The sequence below is a fragment of the Amphiprion ocellaris genome, chromosome 10 (genome assembly GCF_022539595.1).
Source record: "Amphiprion ocellaris isolate individual 3 ecotype Okinawa chromosome 10, ASM2253959v1, whole genome shotgun sequence".
NCBI classification, from domain to species: domain Eukaryota; kingdom Metazoa; phylum Chordata; class Actinopteri; family Pomacentridae; genus Amphiprion; species Amphiprion ocellaris.
The window spans coordinates 8,248,887-8,265,959 of NC_072775.1; the positions used below are offsets into that span (position 1 = coordinate 8,248,887).

Below are 17,073 nucleotides of genomic sequence, written 5' to 3' on the forward strand. Positions count from 1 at the left end.
ACCAGATTTGTTACAAATGCTGTGAGTTCTCCTAGAGTTCAAAATTGTCTGTTATACTAAAAGAGCATTCTGTGTATGCCCTGTAAAAGATGTGTCAAGAAGGCCCAGCAGAGGATGTTCTTCCTGCGGCAGCTGAGGAAACTCAAGCTGCCCACCAAGATGTTGGTGCAGTTCTACACGGCCATCATCGAGTCCATCCTCACCTCCTCCATCACTGTGTGGTACGCTGGAGCCACCGTCAGGGACAGATTCAGACTGCAGCGCATTGTGCGCACTGCTGAGAAGGTGATCAGCTGCAGACTTCCATCTATGCAGGATCTGTACGTCTCGAGGACCCGGAGGCGTGCAGGTCGGATCATTGCCGACCCCTCTCACCCTGGACACAGACTGTTCACCCCCCTCCCCTCAGGCAGGAGACTAAGGTCCATCCGGACCAGAACCTCCCGCTACATGAACAGCTTCTTCCCCTCTGTCATCAGACTGATGAACACGAGATGACTCTACCTCACACACACGTGCCTATGTTCAGCAGCTCAGCACCGACTCATCAACAATTACCACTGTTTTTGCACTACAATATTTGCACTACGTGGTGGCCCCACCACCTGCTGCTACTGGTCACTTTATTCACTTAGTCACTTTTTTGTTGTACAGTGTACTTAGATGTTAGTTTTTATTATAGTAGATGTTAGCTTTTATTATAGTATTTAGTTTATCTTTATCTTTATTTTTATCTTTATTTTTATCTCTACTATTTGTTAAATGTTTAATGTAGCAGCATTGCACCGAGTCAAATTCCTCGTTTGTGAACCTCATGAACAATGGCAATAAAACTCATTCTGATTCTGATTCTGATTCTGATTCTGATTCTGAAAATACACTGAGCAGATCACATACCTTCTGTCTTGTCTTTATAGGCCTGTTTGCTATTGAAGTACTCCAAAAGTAACTAAAAGTAATCTGGTGCATTACTCTTTTATTTTAGTGCTTAGAGTAAGTTACTGATTATACTTTTTAACAGGTAACTTGTAATTGTACCGGATTACATTTTTAAAGTAACTCTCCCAACCCTAGACATGGGGCTGGAGCATATCCTCCTGAGATGGGACCCATTCATTTATGTCCTCTGTAGTGGACATTTGTTTTTGATCAGTATCTTTTCACTTACTTGTGCTACCCTATTAAATCCTAATGTGCTCCGTAGAGGACATTCCGGCATTTCCAATCATATCTCGTGATTGGGTGGGATGAGGGGAACTTTGTTTTCATTCTGAGACAAGAGGCAGGCCTCCAGACTGTTGAGAGTTTAATTTAGTTTCTTAACTCTCCTGTTAGGTTCAATTTCTCAGGAACATCAAAAATGTTCCTGGGTCATGTTTAATTACCCAAAAATGTCAAAAAACAAAAAATTCCAATAAACATTGTTTATACTAATTATTTTGATCAACATTTAGTGTGATGGCATTCTTTACCTCTCACAGATCATAGTTCAATGGGGATAATTCACTGGTTTTTCATAAAAAAAATGCACGTTAAAACTTTTTAAATGTACATTGGAAAGACCTACTTGTAAAATAAGATAGTTTTGCATGACAATGATTTTTTTTTAAAATTTTCAACATTTTGAATTTTTTTTCTTTTCATGGGGTTGATAAACTAACACAAAACATCTCTTCTGTTCAAGGTGGGTTTGCAATTATGTGAAATGAAGCATTTTAATTTTATGTGTTGATTACACATATTAAGCCAAGCAGAAGAAGCTTCACACTGAAAAAATAATTTTAACAACTTCTTTTTTATATTTTTACTTTAAAATGGGTAATTTGCCCTGCAACATAACAGGAGGGTTAAAATTTCATTAGAAAATGGATTGACATTCTTGTTTTCTTGTCAGCCTGTTTTGATTTCAAAGTGTTGCTGTTTTTTGTAGTTTTTTTTGTCGGTAAAATCATTCTGTTGTCCACTACAGTGGACATACTGGAAAATCTAAAATAAAAATATTTTGAGTTGTTGTTGTTTTAGCTCCAAAAAGGCAGGAAATCACAAAAAAAGTTAAATTGAAAGACGGAGTATATACAGATTATATTATGGATTTCGTGGACGTTCGAAGCAGAACGTCACTCAAGTGCGTCAAACGTCATGAGTTACGTGACCAAACCACGCCCGGTTCCATACGTTTGCTTCATGAGCTACTGCGCATGTGTCGGAGCCTCGGGTGTCAGAAGAGCGTCACCAGCATCACAACCTGCAGACGGGCTTTATTCATATCTATGGGCTTTAGTGTAAAGTCCATCCAGGAAGTTGCCGCTACGCCGCGCGCTGAGTCAAGTTTGTTTGTGCACGAGCTCAACATCACAAACACCTCGCGAGCTCAACGAGGCGCGAGCCCGTGAAAAAGTAAGAACAAGCAGCGATGTTTAGCTTCAGCTTTTAGCTTCAGACGGTAAAACAAAACAGTCAGCGACATGTCAAAGTACGTAAAGTGTGAAGAATCAGAGACGAAGTAAGTATAAAAGTGAACTTAGCTTCACTGCGAAGTCACAATCTGAGCGCTGCTGTCCCACAAGCCCTGCCTGTGTTTTGGCTAACTTAGCATTGACGCTAAAGTTCGCAAAACAACAGTAGACTTTAATGGATTTTGGAAACTTTACAACAACTGTTAGGCCAAAAAGCGATCATCTGCCAAAAGTTGAGTCCCGTCTTCTCGTTAAAGCTGTGTTATCCTGTTTCTCTACATCTGCAGCTGCTTGTATCTGTATCAATAATGTGCAAATACACTGAAGTTTATGTTTGTGATCCTAGCAAAAGTGTGTCTTTGTGGCACCGAAAAGATATAAGCAACATAATCAGGTTTGACATTTAGAATGATTTCTAATATCCATGTTTATACTGTAATTATCACGATTCATAGATGGATGTTAAACATAAAATCAAGATAATAGATCTATTCCAGTTGTCCCGTGAGCTATAATCCTTAAAATATAGTCTTTGAGCCATTTTACTGCATTATGCATCATTTCGGCCACAATGTAGGAATAGCTGTCACTTTTTGTCAGGTACAACTACGTTATATATTTTGAACTGGTCCTTTAAAGCTATTAAAAGGAATTGATCTCTGCCTTAGATTCTAAGGCAGAGATCACAATCAGTTTTTGGCACAACATTACCCCTAGGGTTTCACACTAACATGTTCTAAACATTTACGTTTTGGTATATTTTAGCTTGCAACCGTTGGAAATCAATTTGGTATTAGTGCTCACTAAAAGACAATATCAGTTTTAATCCCTGAACGGCTCCTCTGTCATTGTCCAATCTTGAGTTCCTGTCTTATAAATAGGCCCTGCGTCAAAATTTAGTTTCAGATTGTTATGATATCCTGGCTGTATGATACAAATTTTTATATAAAGTGGAGATTATTGTGATTATTGCAAACCTGTATGAAGGATCGTGTTTTACCTTAAGGCAAAATGTACTTTAGTTGTACTTCGTAGTCACTGAATCACTTAATAGAGCTGCAACAATTAATCGATTATTTGCCAAGTATTAAATGAATCTGCAAACAATTTTGATAATTTATTAGGTTGTCTGACTAGTACTTTGAACGAAAAAAACACGTCAACTAATTCATCTTCTTAAATTTTACTTTTTTCCTGTTTATTTACTCATCTATGACAGTTAAGTGACTATCTTTCAGGGCTTCGTCGGGATCTTGGAAAGCACAATTGATGTTTTTCACAATTTTTTTTAGATATTGTAGACTTTAGCTTTAATAGTCAATAGTCATATGAAAGCAACGAGTGTAGCATAGTAGTTTATGTATGCCCTTGGTCAAGTTTAGCTCAGTATGTGCAGTGAAAACAACTTGCTAAAGACGTGAAAGGTTGCATGTTGGTCAACTAGTATAGTATATTTGTCTCTGTTTTGATTATCTGTCAAAGTGATTTGTTGTCTTAAAATTTTGCAGGTGTGTGATTAACAGCAGGTATGACACATGTGACTGGGATTCATCTGTTCATTCGTTATCCATAAGAGTAGAATATCGTAGGTAAGATGATAAGAAGAGTATTCTGTCTGTAACCTCAGTTAAACTGTGAAATCAAATAGAGCTGTGCACCTTCATAGTCACAACTCACTGTACCACACTTTGTAGGTGCTTTATCACCACTAGTCACTGTTGCTCTCTGTCACAGGTCACTTGAGTATCATCTGAGGTGGAAAACATCCATGTGTCCCCAACGCTCCATCAGACGACCAAAGTCCTCCGAGAGGAGACCTCAGAAAAGCCCTGTGTCAAATGAAGATGTTATTCAGCGTCGGCTGAAGAATCAGAGACTGAGGACGTTGCAGAGGAAGGCTGAAGCTGAAGACAGCAGGGTTGATCCAGATGATTGGAGGCAGTGTGATATCATCGACGTCATCAGCTGCACTCATGATGCCAAACACGTTGCCATGGAGACGACAGAAGGGCAGAAGCCCGTAGAGATAACCGACAAAGGATTGACGGAGTCAGATGACGACTGTGTCTCTGTTTGCAGCAGCATTGCTTCTGGTCCTTCCCTCCTACATCATGTCACCCCTAAGAAACCAAGGCTTCCTCAGAACCTGTGCTCAGCCTGTAGGAAGCTCTATCAGAAAGCCAAGAGAACAAAAGCACCAATCAAAAGCAAACTTCTAGATATCGGTGAGTGCACCCACTTAAAAAAAATGAAAATGTAATGTCTGTGAGAAGAAATTGGGTCAGTGCTGCAACACATTCTGGTCTAAAGAAAAGCAGAGAATTACTGCAGTGGACTTTTCACAAACGTGTGCATAACACTGACATATGTGAAAGTTTTTACTGAATATATGACTGGATGATCCCTACAGAACATTTTACAAGTTTACATTTATAGTCATTGTGGTGGCTCTGGAATATGTGTGATAATCTGAAAGGATTTTCAACATCAACAGACACCTAAATAAGCTATATTCAGTGCAACATTCTGAAACACCTCTGATTTTGGTTTGTTCTTCAGATCCCAAGTCCCTGACATGTGACCAGTGGGTTCTGATCAAAAGCTGGACACCCAGAGGGTTGACCAATGTGAGCGGGTAAGACCACGTGTCTGTGCAGTGTGTGTAGAAATACTGACTTTAAGATGGACCACCGTTATCTGAATTTAGTTTGATTTCATTTAGTTATAAGAATATTCTTCCAAAAATTGTCTCACATCCCACGTAGACTGTTGCACCTAAATGCTTTTCAGTCCTCACAGGAACACTTTCTGCTTAAAACCCAAACTCTAATTTAACAGTATGACAGACTGAGAAACTATAGATTTCCACAGTTCTTTCTGTTGAGTCTGTGGGTCTCTTAATTTTCCATGTGATGGCAACAAAAGCTGACATTCTTCAAACAAACCATGAGAGATTCTGCTTCTGTATGCAGCTAGAACATTTGACTTCAGTAATTAATCCACGATCTCTAAGTAGATACTAGCAGTTGAGATGAACGTAGTGACCACTGTACCATTCACAGATTCCATACTGCACAACACATCGGAAAAACAATAACAGGATCTGATTGTTTGCTCCAATTTTCTCCTAAGAACATTGATGTGATGCATTTGTGCCTTACTACAAATATAATCTGTATGTGTACTCCAGGATGAACCAGCACCCACGTAAATGCCCAAATATTTACAGGAAACCTTTGTTTATCTGTTTGTTATACGCAGAAACTTCACTTACAAATTCAATGGAAGACCAACAATTATTTATTACGTCTTCTTAGGTTTGATAATAATAGAATTTTCGTCACACAGTTCTCCCCTTTAATTACCATCACCAAGTGTAACATCATCTGAAAACTCATAAAATAAAAAATTTTAGGGTGTCACTTTTGCAACTGTTTGTGCCAGCTGTGAAGACTAGAGTTGAGCTCACAATGCAAGTTAAAATTTTCAGGTTTTCTTTAACTGTTTGCACTTAATGGTACAAATACAGTACAGATAGTTACACTGATCAGGCATAACCTTATGACCACTGACAGGTGCAGTAACGAACACTGATTATCTCTTCATCATGCCACCTGTTAGTGGGTTGGATATATTAAGCAGCAAGTGATCATTTTGTCCTCAAAGTTGATGTTAGAAGCAGGAAAAATGGGCAAACGTAAGGATTTGAGTGAGTTTGACAAGGACCAAACTGTGATGGCTGGATGACTAGTTCAGAGCTTCTCCAAAACTGCAGATCTTGTGGGATGCTCCTGGTCTGCAGTAGTGAGTATTTATCAAAAATTGTCCAAGGAAAGAAGAGTGGTGAACCAGAGACAGGGTCATGTGGCCAAAGCTCATTCATGCACATGGGGAGCGAAGGCTTGTGGTCCCATCCAACAGACAAGCTACTGTTGCTCAAATTGCTGAAGAAGTTAATGCTGGTTCTGATAGAAAGCTGTCAGAATACACAGTGCATCACAGTTTGTTGCGTATGGGGCTGCACAGCCACAGAAGAGTCAGGGTGTCCATGCTGGCCTTTGTGCACCACTGAAAGCACCAACAGTGGACACGTGAGCATCAGAACTGGACCACGCACCAGTGGAAAACGGTTCCCTGGTCTGATGAATCACGTTTTCTTTTACATCATGTGGATGGCTGGATGTGTGTGAATCGCTTACCTGGGGAACACATGGCACCACTATACACTATGGCAAAGAAGGAAAGCTGGCAGAGGCAATGTGATGCTTTGGGAAATGTTCTGCTGGGAAACCTTGGGTCCTTCCATCCATGTGGATGTTACTTTGACACGTATTGCGTACCTAAGCATTGTTGCAGAGCATGAACACCCTTTTTGGAAGCCATATTCCCTGATGGCTGTGGCCTCTTTCAGCAGGATAATGTGCTGTGCCACTAAACAAAAATGGTTCAGGAATGGTTTGAGGAGCACAACAATGAATTTGAGGTGTTGACATGGCCTCCAAATTCCCCAGATCTCAATCTAAGCATCTGTGGGATCTTCTGGGAAACAAGTCTGATCCATGGAGGCCCCACCTCGAAACTTCCAGGACTTAAAGGATCTGCTGCTAACATCTTGGTGCCAGATACCACAGAACACCTTCAGGGGTCTAATGGAGTCCACTCCTCGACGGGTCAGGGCTGTTTTGGCAGCAAAAAAGGGGACCAACACAATATTAGACAGGGGGTCATAGTGTTATACCTAATTGGTGCACAATTAATCAGAAGTATTCACGTGTTAAGCTAAGCTGATTATAACTGCATCTCATTTTTTGTCAGGAAGCTTTTGTGCCATGTACACCTGAAAAAGGAGGTTCGTGTGAGAGAGGGAGAATCCTCAGGCTGCTCAAGGCCACACGCTTTCCTTCAGAGGTAATGCATTTATTCATTTGTTTGTGTTCGCACATTTCAAATCAGTATTCCTGTGTAAAAAGAAATTAAATGTATGTGGTGTGTCTTTGTATCAGGAACCTTAGACGGTGTGTCAAAGTCGCAAAGAAAAATCAGAAGAAGCGAAATGGAAGAAAAAGGAGACGAAATAACAGTCAGGGTTCCCGTGCTGCTAAGCAGCAGCGTCTCCACAGCAACAATCACCGACGACACTCCAGGTCCTCTCTAGTATGAATGATGAGTCTGGTTTTGAGGGTCTTGGGCCTCGAGAAACCAACGGTCAGTCAAGCACCTGATCTGGCTAAGGAGTTGATTCCCTGTTCGGTGGTCCTGGAAAACATCAAGCCAACAGAGATCACACTCAGAAAGAAAAGACTAAACCCAGCCGGTAGATTCAGAGACCTGCTCACTCAGCTGCAGAGCAACAGGAGCATGATCGTCAGAGAGACACGATAGGAGGGCACACAGGAATGTTTGGTTTTTTTTAAATCTACTGTTACAGCTGAAGAATTCTAGTTTGGATGAAGCCTGAAGTTTGTTTTTTTTGTTAAACTTGGTTATTCTGTTGGGGCCTTATACCTGGAGTTTATTGACCAAGTACTAATGCATTTCCATGCCTCCATGTTTAGTTGTTCTTGTATTTTGAAGTAGGAATTATTTAAAATTGTTTGCAACAGGACACCTATGAATAAATGTGTTCCGTGTTTTATTTACAGTGATTTTAGTGCATACCTTTAATAGAGCAAATTAACATCTGCATCAACAATGTCATTACTGTAAGATTATCACTGTGTCCTAGTTCAATAGCAAACACTGTGCAGATTATAAGAGTAAACTGCTCTTACAGCCTAATAAAAACAGTCAAAAACCCACAATACACGCAAAAATGGAGATTATACTGTCAGTTGCAACACCTTAACCTGGTCAGTCTTCATTTTAAATAGCACTCCTTATTTACCATACTGTGATCAGTTACAACATTTAGACCATCTAAATAACATTAAAGTGCTTTTTCTAATTAAAGCTTTCTCTATTATTGCTTTGTTTATAGCGTCACCTTGGCACATAAACAAAATACAGGACAAAATATAACAAGAAAATCTCACAGCTGATGTCCCAAACAGCCCCATCATATGGATCCTTGAGGCTAAAATAAGAGGAAAGACGACCTAAAGAACACAGCAGAGAGTACAAAAAAACCACAACATACAAACGTAACTGAGACTGAGACAATGTGTCTGACACAACATTGTGTTGCCCTTTGATGTGTCAGATGTTGAGGCAGTAAGATTGGAGAAATAAGGCGCAATGCACCGGCCTCTGGTTAGGAGACTGCAAGGAGCTAAACTCAGTGTTTAACATTTAATTTGTTGCACTTAACCCTCTTGTTGTCCTGCAGGTCAAAATTGACCTGTTTTAAAGTTTGAAAATGTGGAAAAAAAAAATATTTTCACAGTGAAACTTCTAATGTCCACATTTTCAACATTTTTGAGAAGTTTTTGAAGATTTTTTGGTTGAAAAAAAAATGTTTCTTAAGAACATTCACATAAAAATCAACCAAAATCCAGCGAATTTCGCTCGATTTTGGTTGATTTTTAATGTGAATGTTCTTAAAGAAAATATAAGTTTTATTGATCTATATGGAATTACTTTAGATATTGTTAGGATTTTTTTGGAAAATTTTTACTAATTTTTAAAAAATATTTACAAGAATTTTTTTTGCTGAATTTTGGTTTTTTTTTTCAGACAAGGAAACAGTATCTTTTGGTGCCCGTAAATGAGGACAACAGGAGGGTTAAACATTGGGCCGTGTTGTTGGATCATTTTTCTAAATGCCCACAAGGTGGCGCCACTTACTTTGATAATCAGCATCAAATTTTTATCCAGACATGGTTCAGCAAACAAAGAAGTTACCAGCAGCTCACTTAAGAATTAACGTACGAAAAGCACATCCACCAACGACACATTTACAAGGTTGTCGTTTGTGAGGAGTGTAGGGATAAATATTAGTGAGTTACATACATGCAGTAGGTGAAGACACAATAAAGAAACAATCACTGCAGACATTGCAGGTCTGCGCTGCTCATCAAGTGCCCCAGAGAGCCTCTATACACAATAACCAGCCTCTTCCTCCTGGGGAAAGTCAACGTCATGCAGCTTTACACTGATTCATTCACACCTGTGTGACGTCAAAATGGCAGCTGGTAAAAAGTTCAATCTCCAGCAGCACCAGATACCATTAACACACGTCTGTGCAGCTGCATTATCAGCCTGAATGGGAGATGTTGCTGAGGATAAACCAGAATGGATCCTATTTTTTATAAATCAGTGTGTATTCCTGAATTGAGCACTTTTGCACATCAGTGTTGGTTTTTGAGATTCTTGCGGCGATAGCGGTGAATGTTGAGGAAGGGTGGGAGCAGTGAGATGGAGATAAGGGGCCTTGGATTCAGTCTTGACACTTTAACAGTTTATTTTAAAGTTTGTTTGTTTGCTTTGGAGTAGGTTTACTGTTTCCTTATGGGATTAGTGTATTGGGAGAGGATGGGGGACTTAGAATCAGAGGAAATGTGTCTACTGACAGAGTCTACATCACACACTAGGTAATCCATTGTTATTATTTGACCACTTGTCACAACTTTATTAGTTATATTAGATGATAAACACGTCATTTTCCTCATTAACTCCTGAGATGATGGAATTATTTACTTTAACCCTCGTGTCGTCCTGCGGGTCAAAATTGACCCGGTTTAAAGTTTGAAAATGTGGGGAAAAAATATATTTTCACCGTGAAACTTCTGATGTCCACATTTTCAACATTTTTGGGTATCTTTGAACATTTTTTTGGTTGAAAAAAGAAATGTTAAAAATGATTCTTACGAAAATTCACAAAAAAATCACAAAATTTTGTAAATGTTCTTAAGGAAAATATTAGAAGTTTTACTGATATATACTTTAGATATTTTTAGGATTTTTTTGGAAGATTTTTACAAATTTTTTCAAAATATTTACAAGAATTTTCTTGCCAAATTTGGGGGATTTTTAAAAAATAAAACTTCTAAGGAATTATTTGAATTTTTTTCCTGAAGGTTTTGCAAATTTTCAGATATTTAGCGAATTTTTTTGCAGAATTTTTGGATTCTTTTCAGACAAGGAAACAATATTTTTGGTGCCCATAAATGAGGACAACAGGAGGGTTAAATAAAAGCAAAATATTTAAGATTTCATGTTTTCTGCCTTAACAGTTGCTTTAACTTTTTGTATTTTTTTGTGCTCTACAAAAATAAAATTTGAATTCAAGTTTATTCATTTTATTGCTCAAATAAACGCTGATAAGTTTATGATTACGCCGTCAGAGTGACGTGTTCCTGCTCACATCAGTGTTGAAATGCGATCCTGTTTTTTGCTTTTCAGGTGACGCACTGATTTCAGAAGCACACATTTACGCTTCGTCGACAGTGAAAGATCAGAGTTTCACAGCTTCAGAGTTTACCAGATGTGCAGATAATCATCTCTCGCTGCTTCTCTGATCCAGGCGTCTCTGTGTCTCCCTCTCATGCATGTTCATATCATGCAGTGATACAAGCAGGACAAATATGTTCACACTCTGCTGGGAGCTGATACTCCTGCTGCTTGTCCTGATTCAACAGAGCATGTAGAGACCTCTGTTCACACTCATGTTGCCGTCCGATCCTCATCTGCATTCTTCCCTTCACACTGGAAAAAATGCTCCTCTGGAAACAAGAGAAAAAACTTATTTCAAGGAACTTTTACTTTGAAATAAGTGGAAAAAAATCTGCCAATAGAACAAGTGAAAATGGCTTGGTAAGATTTCTTGAAATAAGATATGATATTTAGAATATTGAGATCTTAAAATTAGCCAGGAAAACTTATTTTAAGCTATATTTCACCAGGATTGTCAAGCTTAGGTGTCTTAAAATAAGCCAGATGTGATAAAAAAAAATAGCTTTTCACTCAAACATAGATTTTTGCTTTCATGTAACCTCCTAATTTGAGATGTATTAAACTTATTTTGAGTTTTCTTGTAAAGTACAACTCAAAACAAGATAATTTCAAGATTGTTTGACTTAAGATATTTAAGATGCATTGTCTTAAAACAAGTCCCTCCATCTGCTGAAATGTCACTTGTTAAGTGAATTTATCTTAAATCAAGTGAGATGAGACATTTTGACTAAAAATAAGACAAACAGACTTGGTGAGTTTTTGCAATGCAGGAGCTGATAACCACAAACCAGAGCTGAAACAATTCACAAACACACACACAGAACCGGGCGGTATCCTGTGATAGATCCACTATCGGCACCTGACACCTCGAAAACAGGAAAAACGTTTCAGCAGGAACACAGATGTGTCGGAGAGTTTTGGGGGAGGAGCATGAAGACGACTATAAAGCTGCTGGAGATGGAAACCTCAGCTTCACTCCGCTCTGAGAGGAGAAGGACTGTTCCCATCATGTCGTACTATGAGGTAAGAATAGTTCAGTCAAGCAGTGGAAGTTTGTTTCCAAGTCTGGTTGCTTTTTATTCATCACCTTCTTATCATGTGTCTCCAGCACATCCTGGTGGACTACGACTACAATGACACAGGTTCTGGGTCTGGTTCTGGTTCTGGGTACCTGGGAGTGGATCTGGAGGAGCCCTGTGATGTGGAGCATGTGATGACGGCTGAGCTGCAGCAGGTCTTCTTACCTGTGGTCTACGCCCTCATCTTCACCCTGGGCATCACCGGGAACGGCCTGGTGGTCATAGTGCTGGGCTGCCAGCGCAGGTCAGAGGATCGGCGGAGGACTCATGAGTTTGATGTTGTAATATCAGAAACGACTGTGATGTTGACGGTGTTTTATCTTCACCTGCAGGTCTAAATGCAGCCTCACAGACAGGTACCGCCTGCACCTCTCAGCGGCTGACCTCCTCTTCGTCCTGGCGCTGCCGTTCTGGGCCGTGGATGCAGCTCTGGCTGACTGGCGCTTCGGAGCCGCCACCTGCGTCGGAGTTCATGTGATCTACACGGTGAACCTGTACGGCAGCGTCCTCATCCTGGCCTTCATCAGCCTGGACAGATACCTGGCCGTGGTCCGAGCCACCGACACAAACACTGGTGGCCTGAGACAGCTGCTGGCTCATAGGCTGGTGTATGTAGGTGAGCATCTACACAATGATCTGGTCTTTCTTCTCTTACCTTCTCTTTTTCTGTTGTCCGCCTTCTCTTCTCTCTTCTCATATCTCTTCTCTCATTCTTCTTTTCTCATCTCCTCTTCTTTTCTTCCCTCCTTTTTACTTCTCTTTTCTTCCTCTTCTTCTCTTTTATTCTGTTCTCTTCCTCTTTGTTTCTTCTCTTCCTCTCTTTTCCCCTCTTCTCTTCTGTTTTTTCTTTTCCCTCATATCTTCTCTTTTGTTCTCTTTTTCTCTTTTCTTTTCCTCTTCTCTTTCCTCTTCTATTGTTCTTTTGTTCTCTTCTTCTTCTTCTCCTCATCTCTTGACTTCTCTTTTCTTCTTCTTCTTCTTCTTCATCTTGTTCTCTGACCTCCTTTCCATCTCCTTCCTCTCTCCAGGAGCCTGGTTACCAGCCGGTCTGCTCGCAGTCCCAGACTTGATATTTGCCCGAACAGAAGAAGGAGGAGAAGGATCCACTCTGTGCCAGCGGTTCTACCCAGAAGACAACGCTCCTCTCTGGGTGGCCGTCTTCCACCTCCAGCTGGTCCTGGTGGGTCTGGTGATCCCGGGCCTGGTTCTCCTGGTGTGCTACTGCGTCATCGTCACCAGACTGACCCGAGGCCCGCTGGGGGGCCAGAGGCAGAAGCGTCGGGCGGTGAGGACCACCATCGCTCTGGTGCTCTGCTTCTTTGTGTGCTGGCTGCCCTACGGAGCCGGCATCTCTGTGGACGCCCTGCTGCGTCTGGAGGTCCTGCCGAGGAGCTGCAGGCTGGAGGCCGCTCTGGGCGTGTGGCTGGCGGTGGCCGAGCCCATGGCCTTCGCTCACTGCTGCCTGAACCCGCTGCTCTACGCCTTCCTGGGGGCCGGGTTCAAGAGTTCAGCCCGCAGAGCTCTCACTCTGAGCCGGGTCTCCAGTCTGAAGGTTTTACCACGAAGACGCCACGGGGCCTCCACGACCACAGAGTCCGAGTCGTCCAGTTTACATTCCAGCTAGGGTTTGCTGGTGTATGGATACTGTACATAGTGTATATATGTGTGGGAAAGTTTATGCAAAGTATCTGAGAATGTAAGGAGCAGTCTGCTGGCTCAGGACTTCTCTTCTCATTGTGTGGTTTCTCTTGTAAATAGTGTTTTTATGCTGCTGTGCTTTTACACTGTTGTAGATGTTTGTAATAAAATTGACAAAATACTCATATTTGTGACAGCGTCTGTTATTTTCAACACATTTCTTGCTTCTTGATTGTGAATTCTTGGCATGCACTTCAATCACTCGACCACAACTCACTGGCTGAGATAGATATCATTTAACCACACAAATAATCCAGAGTCCAAGCCGGCTAATGAGACAGGAGATGAAGGCCTTCAGCTTTATCACAAAAAACACATTGGAAAGAGACGGGAAATGTGGAACTGGAAGAACAACAAGCCTGAATCAAATGTATTTGGGCCTAATAGCTAGTCGATAGCTGCCAACATGATCTCAAAGCTCGAAATCCTGGTGGTTTTTTGTGAAATATTACAGTTGTGCTTTAGGTCTGTTGGTTTTAAGGAAAGCATCAGCAGTGGGATGTTCACTTCTAATCGTCTTGATCATCAGCTTTTCTCTGCTTGTGTTGATTCATTACCATTCAGCTGTGTGCCATCTGAATCCACTGATCCGCAACACACAGCGGCTCTTTCGAAAGATGAAACTCTGAGATGCTGCGTGTGATAACCAGCTGTAACTGAGTCAGAGGGTGTGAAAGAGGGATGTGTTGGCGTCAGAGTCTTCGGGGGGCTGCAGGTTAGATTTATGTTGATGATATAAACAGTTTGCCGCTTCTACGTGAGAGGGAAGAGAGCACGACGAGGTCAAGAGGTCCATTTTTCCAGTGTTTTAATGCACAAATACACACACAAAAGTGCTTCCCACAAGCCTCCTTCCACTTGGAAGTGTGAGGAACAGAAGCTGGAAGTTTACTGTGTCCTGTTTCCTGGAGCGAAGATGAGAGGAGGAGGAGGAGGAGAGGATGAAGAGGAGATTTGTATGAGACAGAAAGGAAAAATACAGTAAGTCAGCAGCACAAAGGAGGTTTCCCTCTGAGGCGGCGTGACTAACCGGACGAGTTCATCACTGGAACTGCGTCCTTTCATCAGCTAATATGGTTTATGTATGTATAGAAATGTTAAATATGTGTCGAAAAATCACTTCCCCTTGTATCTTTTCATATAAGTTTGCTCAACACATTCGCACATGCACATGCACACACAAACATACACACAATTCACTGCTATTCATAGTGTATTCAAAACAGGAAAGACTTCCTGCAGCTCATTTTAGGAAAAACAAGCAGCTAAAACAATCAAACAGCAGAGCAGCTCAGCAATCGCCAACACAGAGAGCCGTCATGAAGTAAATCAGTTACTCTGAAGGAGGTTAAAGATCCATAACATTTCATGACCTTATTATAGAGGTTAAGCTCTTACTTTTTAAAGTTTTGAGTCACAGCTTTAGTCCATACTGCATCATTAATGTTGCTTTTTATGGACAGTTTGCACAGCTGCAACTTCATTTTAAGGAAAATCAACATAAAGTGTCCAGTGTTTGCTGTTTAGGTATCTGCTTTACCCAAACATAAACTGTAAAGCATGGTTATGTCTATAGACATGCTTTTATTTTCATTAATGTGGAATTCTACTCAAAAACAGTGATTGAGCTGCAGCAGAAAAGCTGAAGAAACATGAATGTCACATACAAAATACTAAAGATGCACTAAGCCTCATTTTCACACTTACACCAAAGCTAAAATATGAAAAGGGATGAAGTGTAATTTCAAGTTCATAAATCCACAAAGTAAACTGCCATCAACAAAGCAGAAAGGCAAAGAAACGGAACAATATTTAACATTTCTATACATATATAAACCAACCAATTCTTGTTTAGTTCTTTACTTCAACTGCAGCTCAAATACACTTTTCACAGTTTAACACTCAAACACAGAACAAAAATGATAAGAAGAGATCACTTTAGACTTAAGAAAATGAATTATTACTCATTAAATTTTCATTTACATCAGTACAAATTGAAGGTACTTGTACTTTGAGTATTTCTATTTATGTAGTTTTGTGCTTCATTCTGCTACATCACAACGGCAATTTCTCTATTTAGCAGTTTTAGCACCTGGTTACTTTTCTGATCAACATTTTTCATTTTTTAATAGAGTATTTATAAGTTGGTAAACAATTATGACAACAGTTGCTAATTCACTGTTAACTTACAGATTGACTAATCATTTTAGCTGCACATGGATAAAACACGACACAGTTGTATTTATAACAAAATATATATTATATAGAATCTTCATATGTTTTGTTTGCAAAAATCCTAATTTGTAAAGTAGTAACCAAAGTACAAAAAAGCAAAAATTTCAGTATTTCTGTCAGATGTAGTGGTGTGGAAGTGTACAGAAAGAAAAGACTGAAGTAAAGTTAAGTTAAATCCTAACACTGCTACATATCATCTCTAAAAGCTGCAAACACAATAATGAGAAGTTTTAACAGCTTTTTCACATTTGCACAAACTTGTGTTTGCACAGAAATCCAATGACAATCCATAAGAAAGGTTTAATAAGTATTAGCAAGTTTGTATTGCTTCAGGACTTTTGGTGAGATTTGAAATGTCAGAATGATGAAACGTGAGATCCAACTTCCAGATCTGGCTTGTTTTTATTTACATCCACATTATTCAAACTTTATTTCCAGTGTTTGGTTTCAGTATTGTCTGTCAGTGGTCAGTCTTTACCCTCAGTGGTGAAGTTTGGTCTAGCTTGAACTACCTTTTCCCTTTCTTGAGCGTTTTAGTGTTGGGTTCTGCCTATTTTTTGACCTGAAAATACCTCTTGGATGTCTTATAATTACGTTTAATACGACCGTCCTGATGCAGTGTCCTGAAACTGGGGTTTCTTGTACAAGACAAACCGTACATCCTGTTCTGTTCATCCAGTGTTGATGTGAGCGACATGAAACCGAATCACTGCTTGATTTCAAATCTATGAGGAGAACGTCACCAAAACAATGAAACCGTGTCACCGTGTGAATACAGATGAAGCAGGAAACAACTCATTTTCCCTTCTTCTTTTTCATATCCTGCAACTAGTGCTTCACATTGTGTAGTTTCTCACCTGTTACTCCAAATCTGACACCAGAAAAGCTTTGATTTTTATTATAATGTCACTATAGGCTGTGTTTAATCTGTACATGCATGTTATTATGACTAACAGTTGCTGCAGTGGTAGTTCTGCTAGTACATCATACAGTTCTGGATTCAGATATTATATAAAAACCTCCTCACCAGTTACCATGGCACTGATGTTGTGGTGCACATGTGTGAGCGTTTGTGTCGGGGGGCTTTTGTGTGTTTGCCCTACAGATGGTCAGGTTCCTTCATATTCAGACAAGCTGAGTTTCCTGCCGCTGAACAATTGTGGGAAAGCCAGAGGTCAAGACAAAAGGAGAAATAAAGTGGCAGAGAGAGACTG

At 40.2% G+C, this 17,073-nt stretch overlaps 2 protein-coding genes across 4 annotated transcripts; both read left to right on the top strand.

Annotated features, from left to right (window-relative positions):
- Positions 1-2,201: 2,201 nt before the first annotated feature.
- Positions 2,202-8,091, top strand: si:ch211-227n13.3 (uncharacterized). 3 transcript variants are annotated; one of them, XM_023274411.3, is made up of 6 exons: positions 2,202-2,503; positions 3,965-4,045; positions 4,191-4,681; positions 5,016-5,091; positions 7,272-7,364; positions 7,460-8,091. In XM_023274411.3, exons 1-6 carry the CDS (start codon positions 2,466-2,468, stop codon positions 7,614-7,616), a joined length of 936 nt encoding a protein of 311 aa, XP_023130179.2. In that variant the 5' UTR covers positions 2,202-2,465; the 3' UTR covers positions 7,617-8,091. The 3 variants fall into 3 exon arrangements, with proteins under 3 accessions (XP_023130179.2, XP_023130180.2, XP_035805951.2); XM_023274412.3 differs by having other exon boundaries at positions 2,202-2,397; XM_035950058.2 differs by lacking the exon at positions 3,965-4,045 and having other exon boundaries at positions 2,202-2,397.
- Positions 8,092-11,721: 3,630 nt separating this feature from the next.
- Positions 11,722-13,749, top strand: LOC111571313 (C-X-C chemokine receptor type 4-like). The gene is made up of 4 exons (XM_023274422.3): positions 11,722-11,870; positions 11,956-12,170; positions 12,259-12,542; positions 12,955-13,749. The coding sequence occupies exons 1-4, from the start codon at positions 11,778-11,780 to the stop codon at positions 13,548-13,550; spliced, it is 1,188 nt and encodes a 395-aa protein (XP_023130190.2). The 5' UTR covers positions 11,722-11,777; the 3' UTR covers positions 13,551-13,749.
- Positions 13,750-17,073: the final 3,324 nt, after the last annotated feature.

Bases quoted from the DNA above. Each gene is read 5' to 3' on its own strand.
- LOC111571313 (XM_023274422.3), top strand. From the start codon at position 11,778: ATGAAGACGACTATAAAGCTGCTGGAGATGGAAACCTCAGCTTCACTC. The intron at 11,871-11,955 runs GTAAGAATAGTT...ATGTGTCTCCAG, and splicing joins CCATCATGTCGTACTATGAG to CACATCCTGGTGGACTACGA. The intron at 12,543-12,954 runs GTGAGCATCTAC...TCCTCTCTCCAG, and splicing joins TCATAGGCTGGTGTATGTAG to GAGCCTGGTTACCAGCCGGT.
- si:ch211-227n13.3 (XM_023274411.3), top strand. From the start codon at position 2,466: ATGTCAAAGTACGTAAAGTGTGAAGAATCAGAGACGAA. The intron at 2,504-3,964 runs GTAAGTATAAAA...AAAATTTTGCAG, and splicing joins TGTGAAGAATCAGAGACGAA to GTGTGTGATTAACAGCAGGT. The intron at 4,682-5,015 runs GTGAGTGCACCC...TTTGTTCTTCAG, and splicing joins AAGCAAACTTCTAGATATCG to ATCCCAAGTCCCTGACATGT.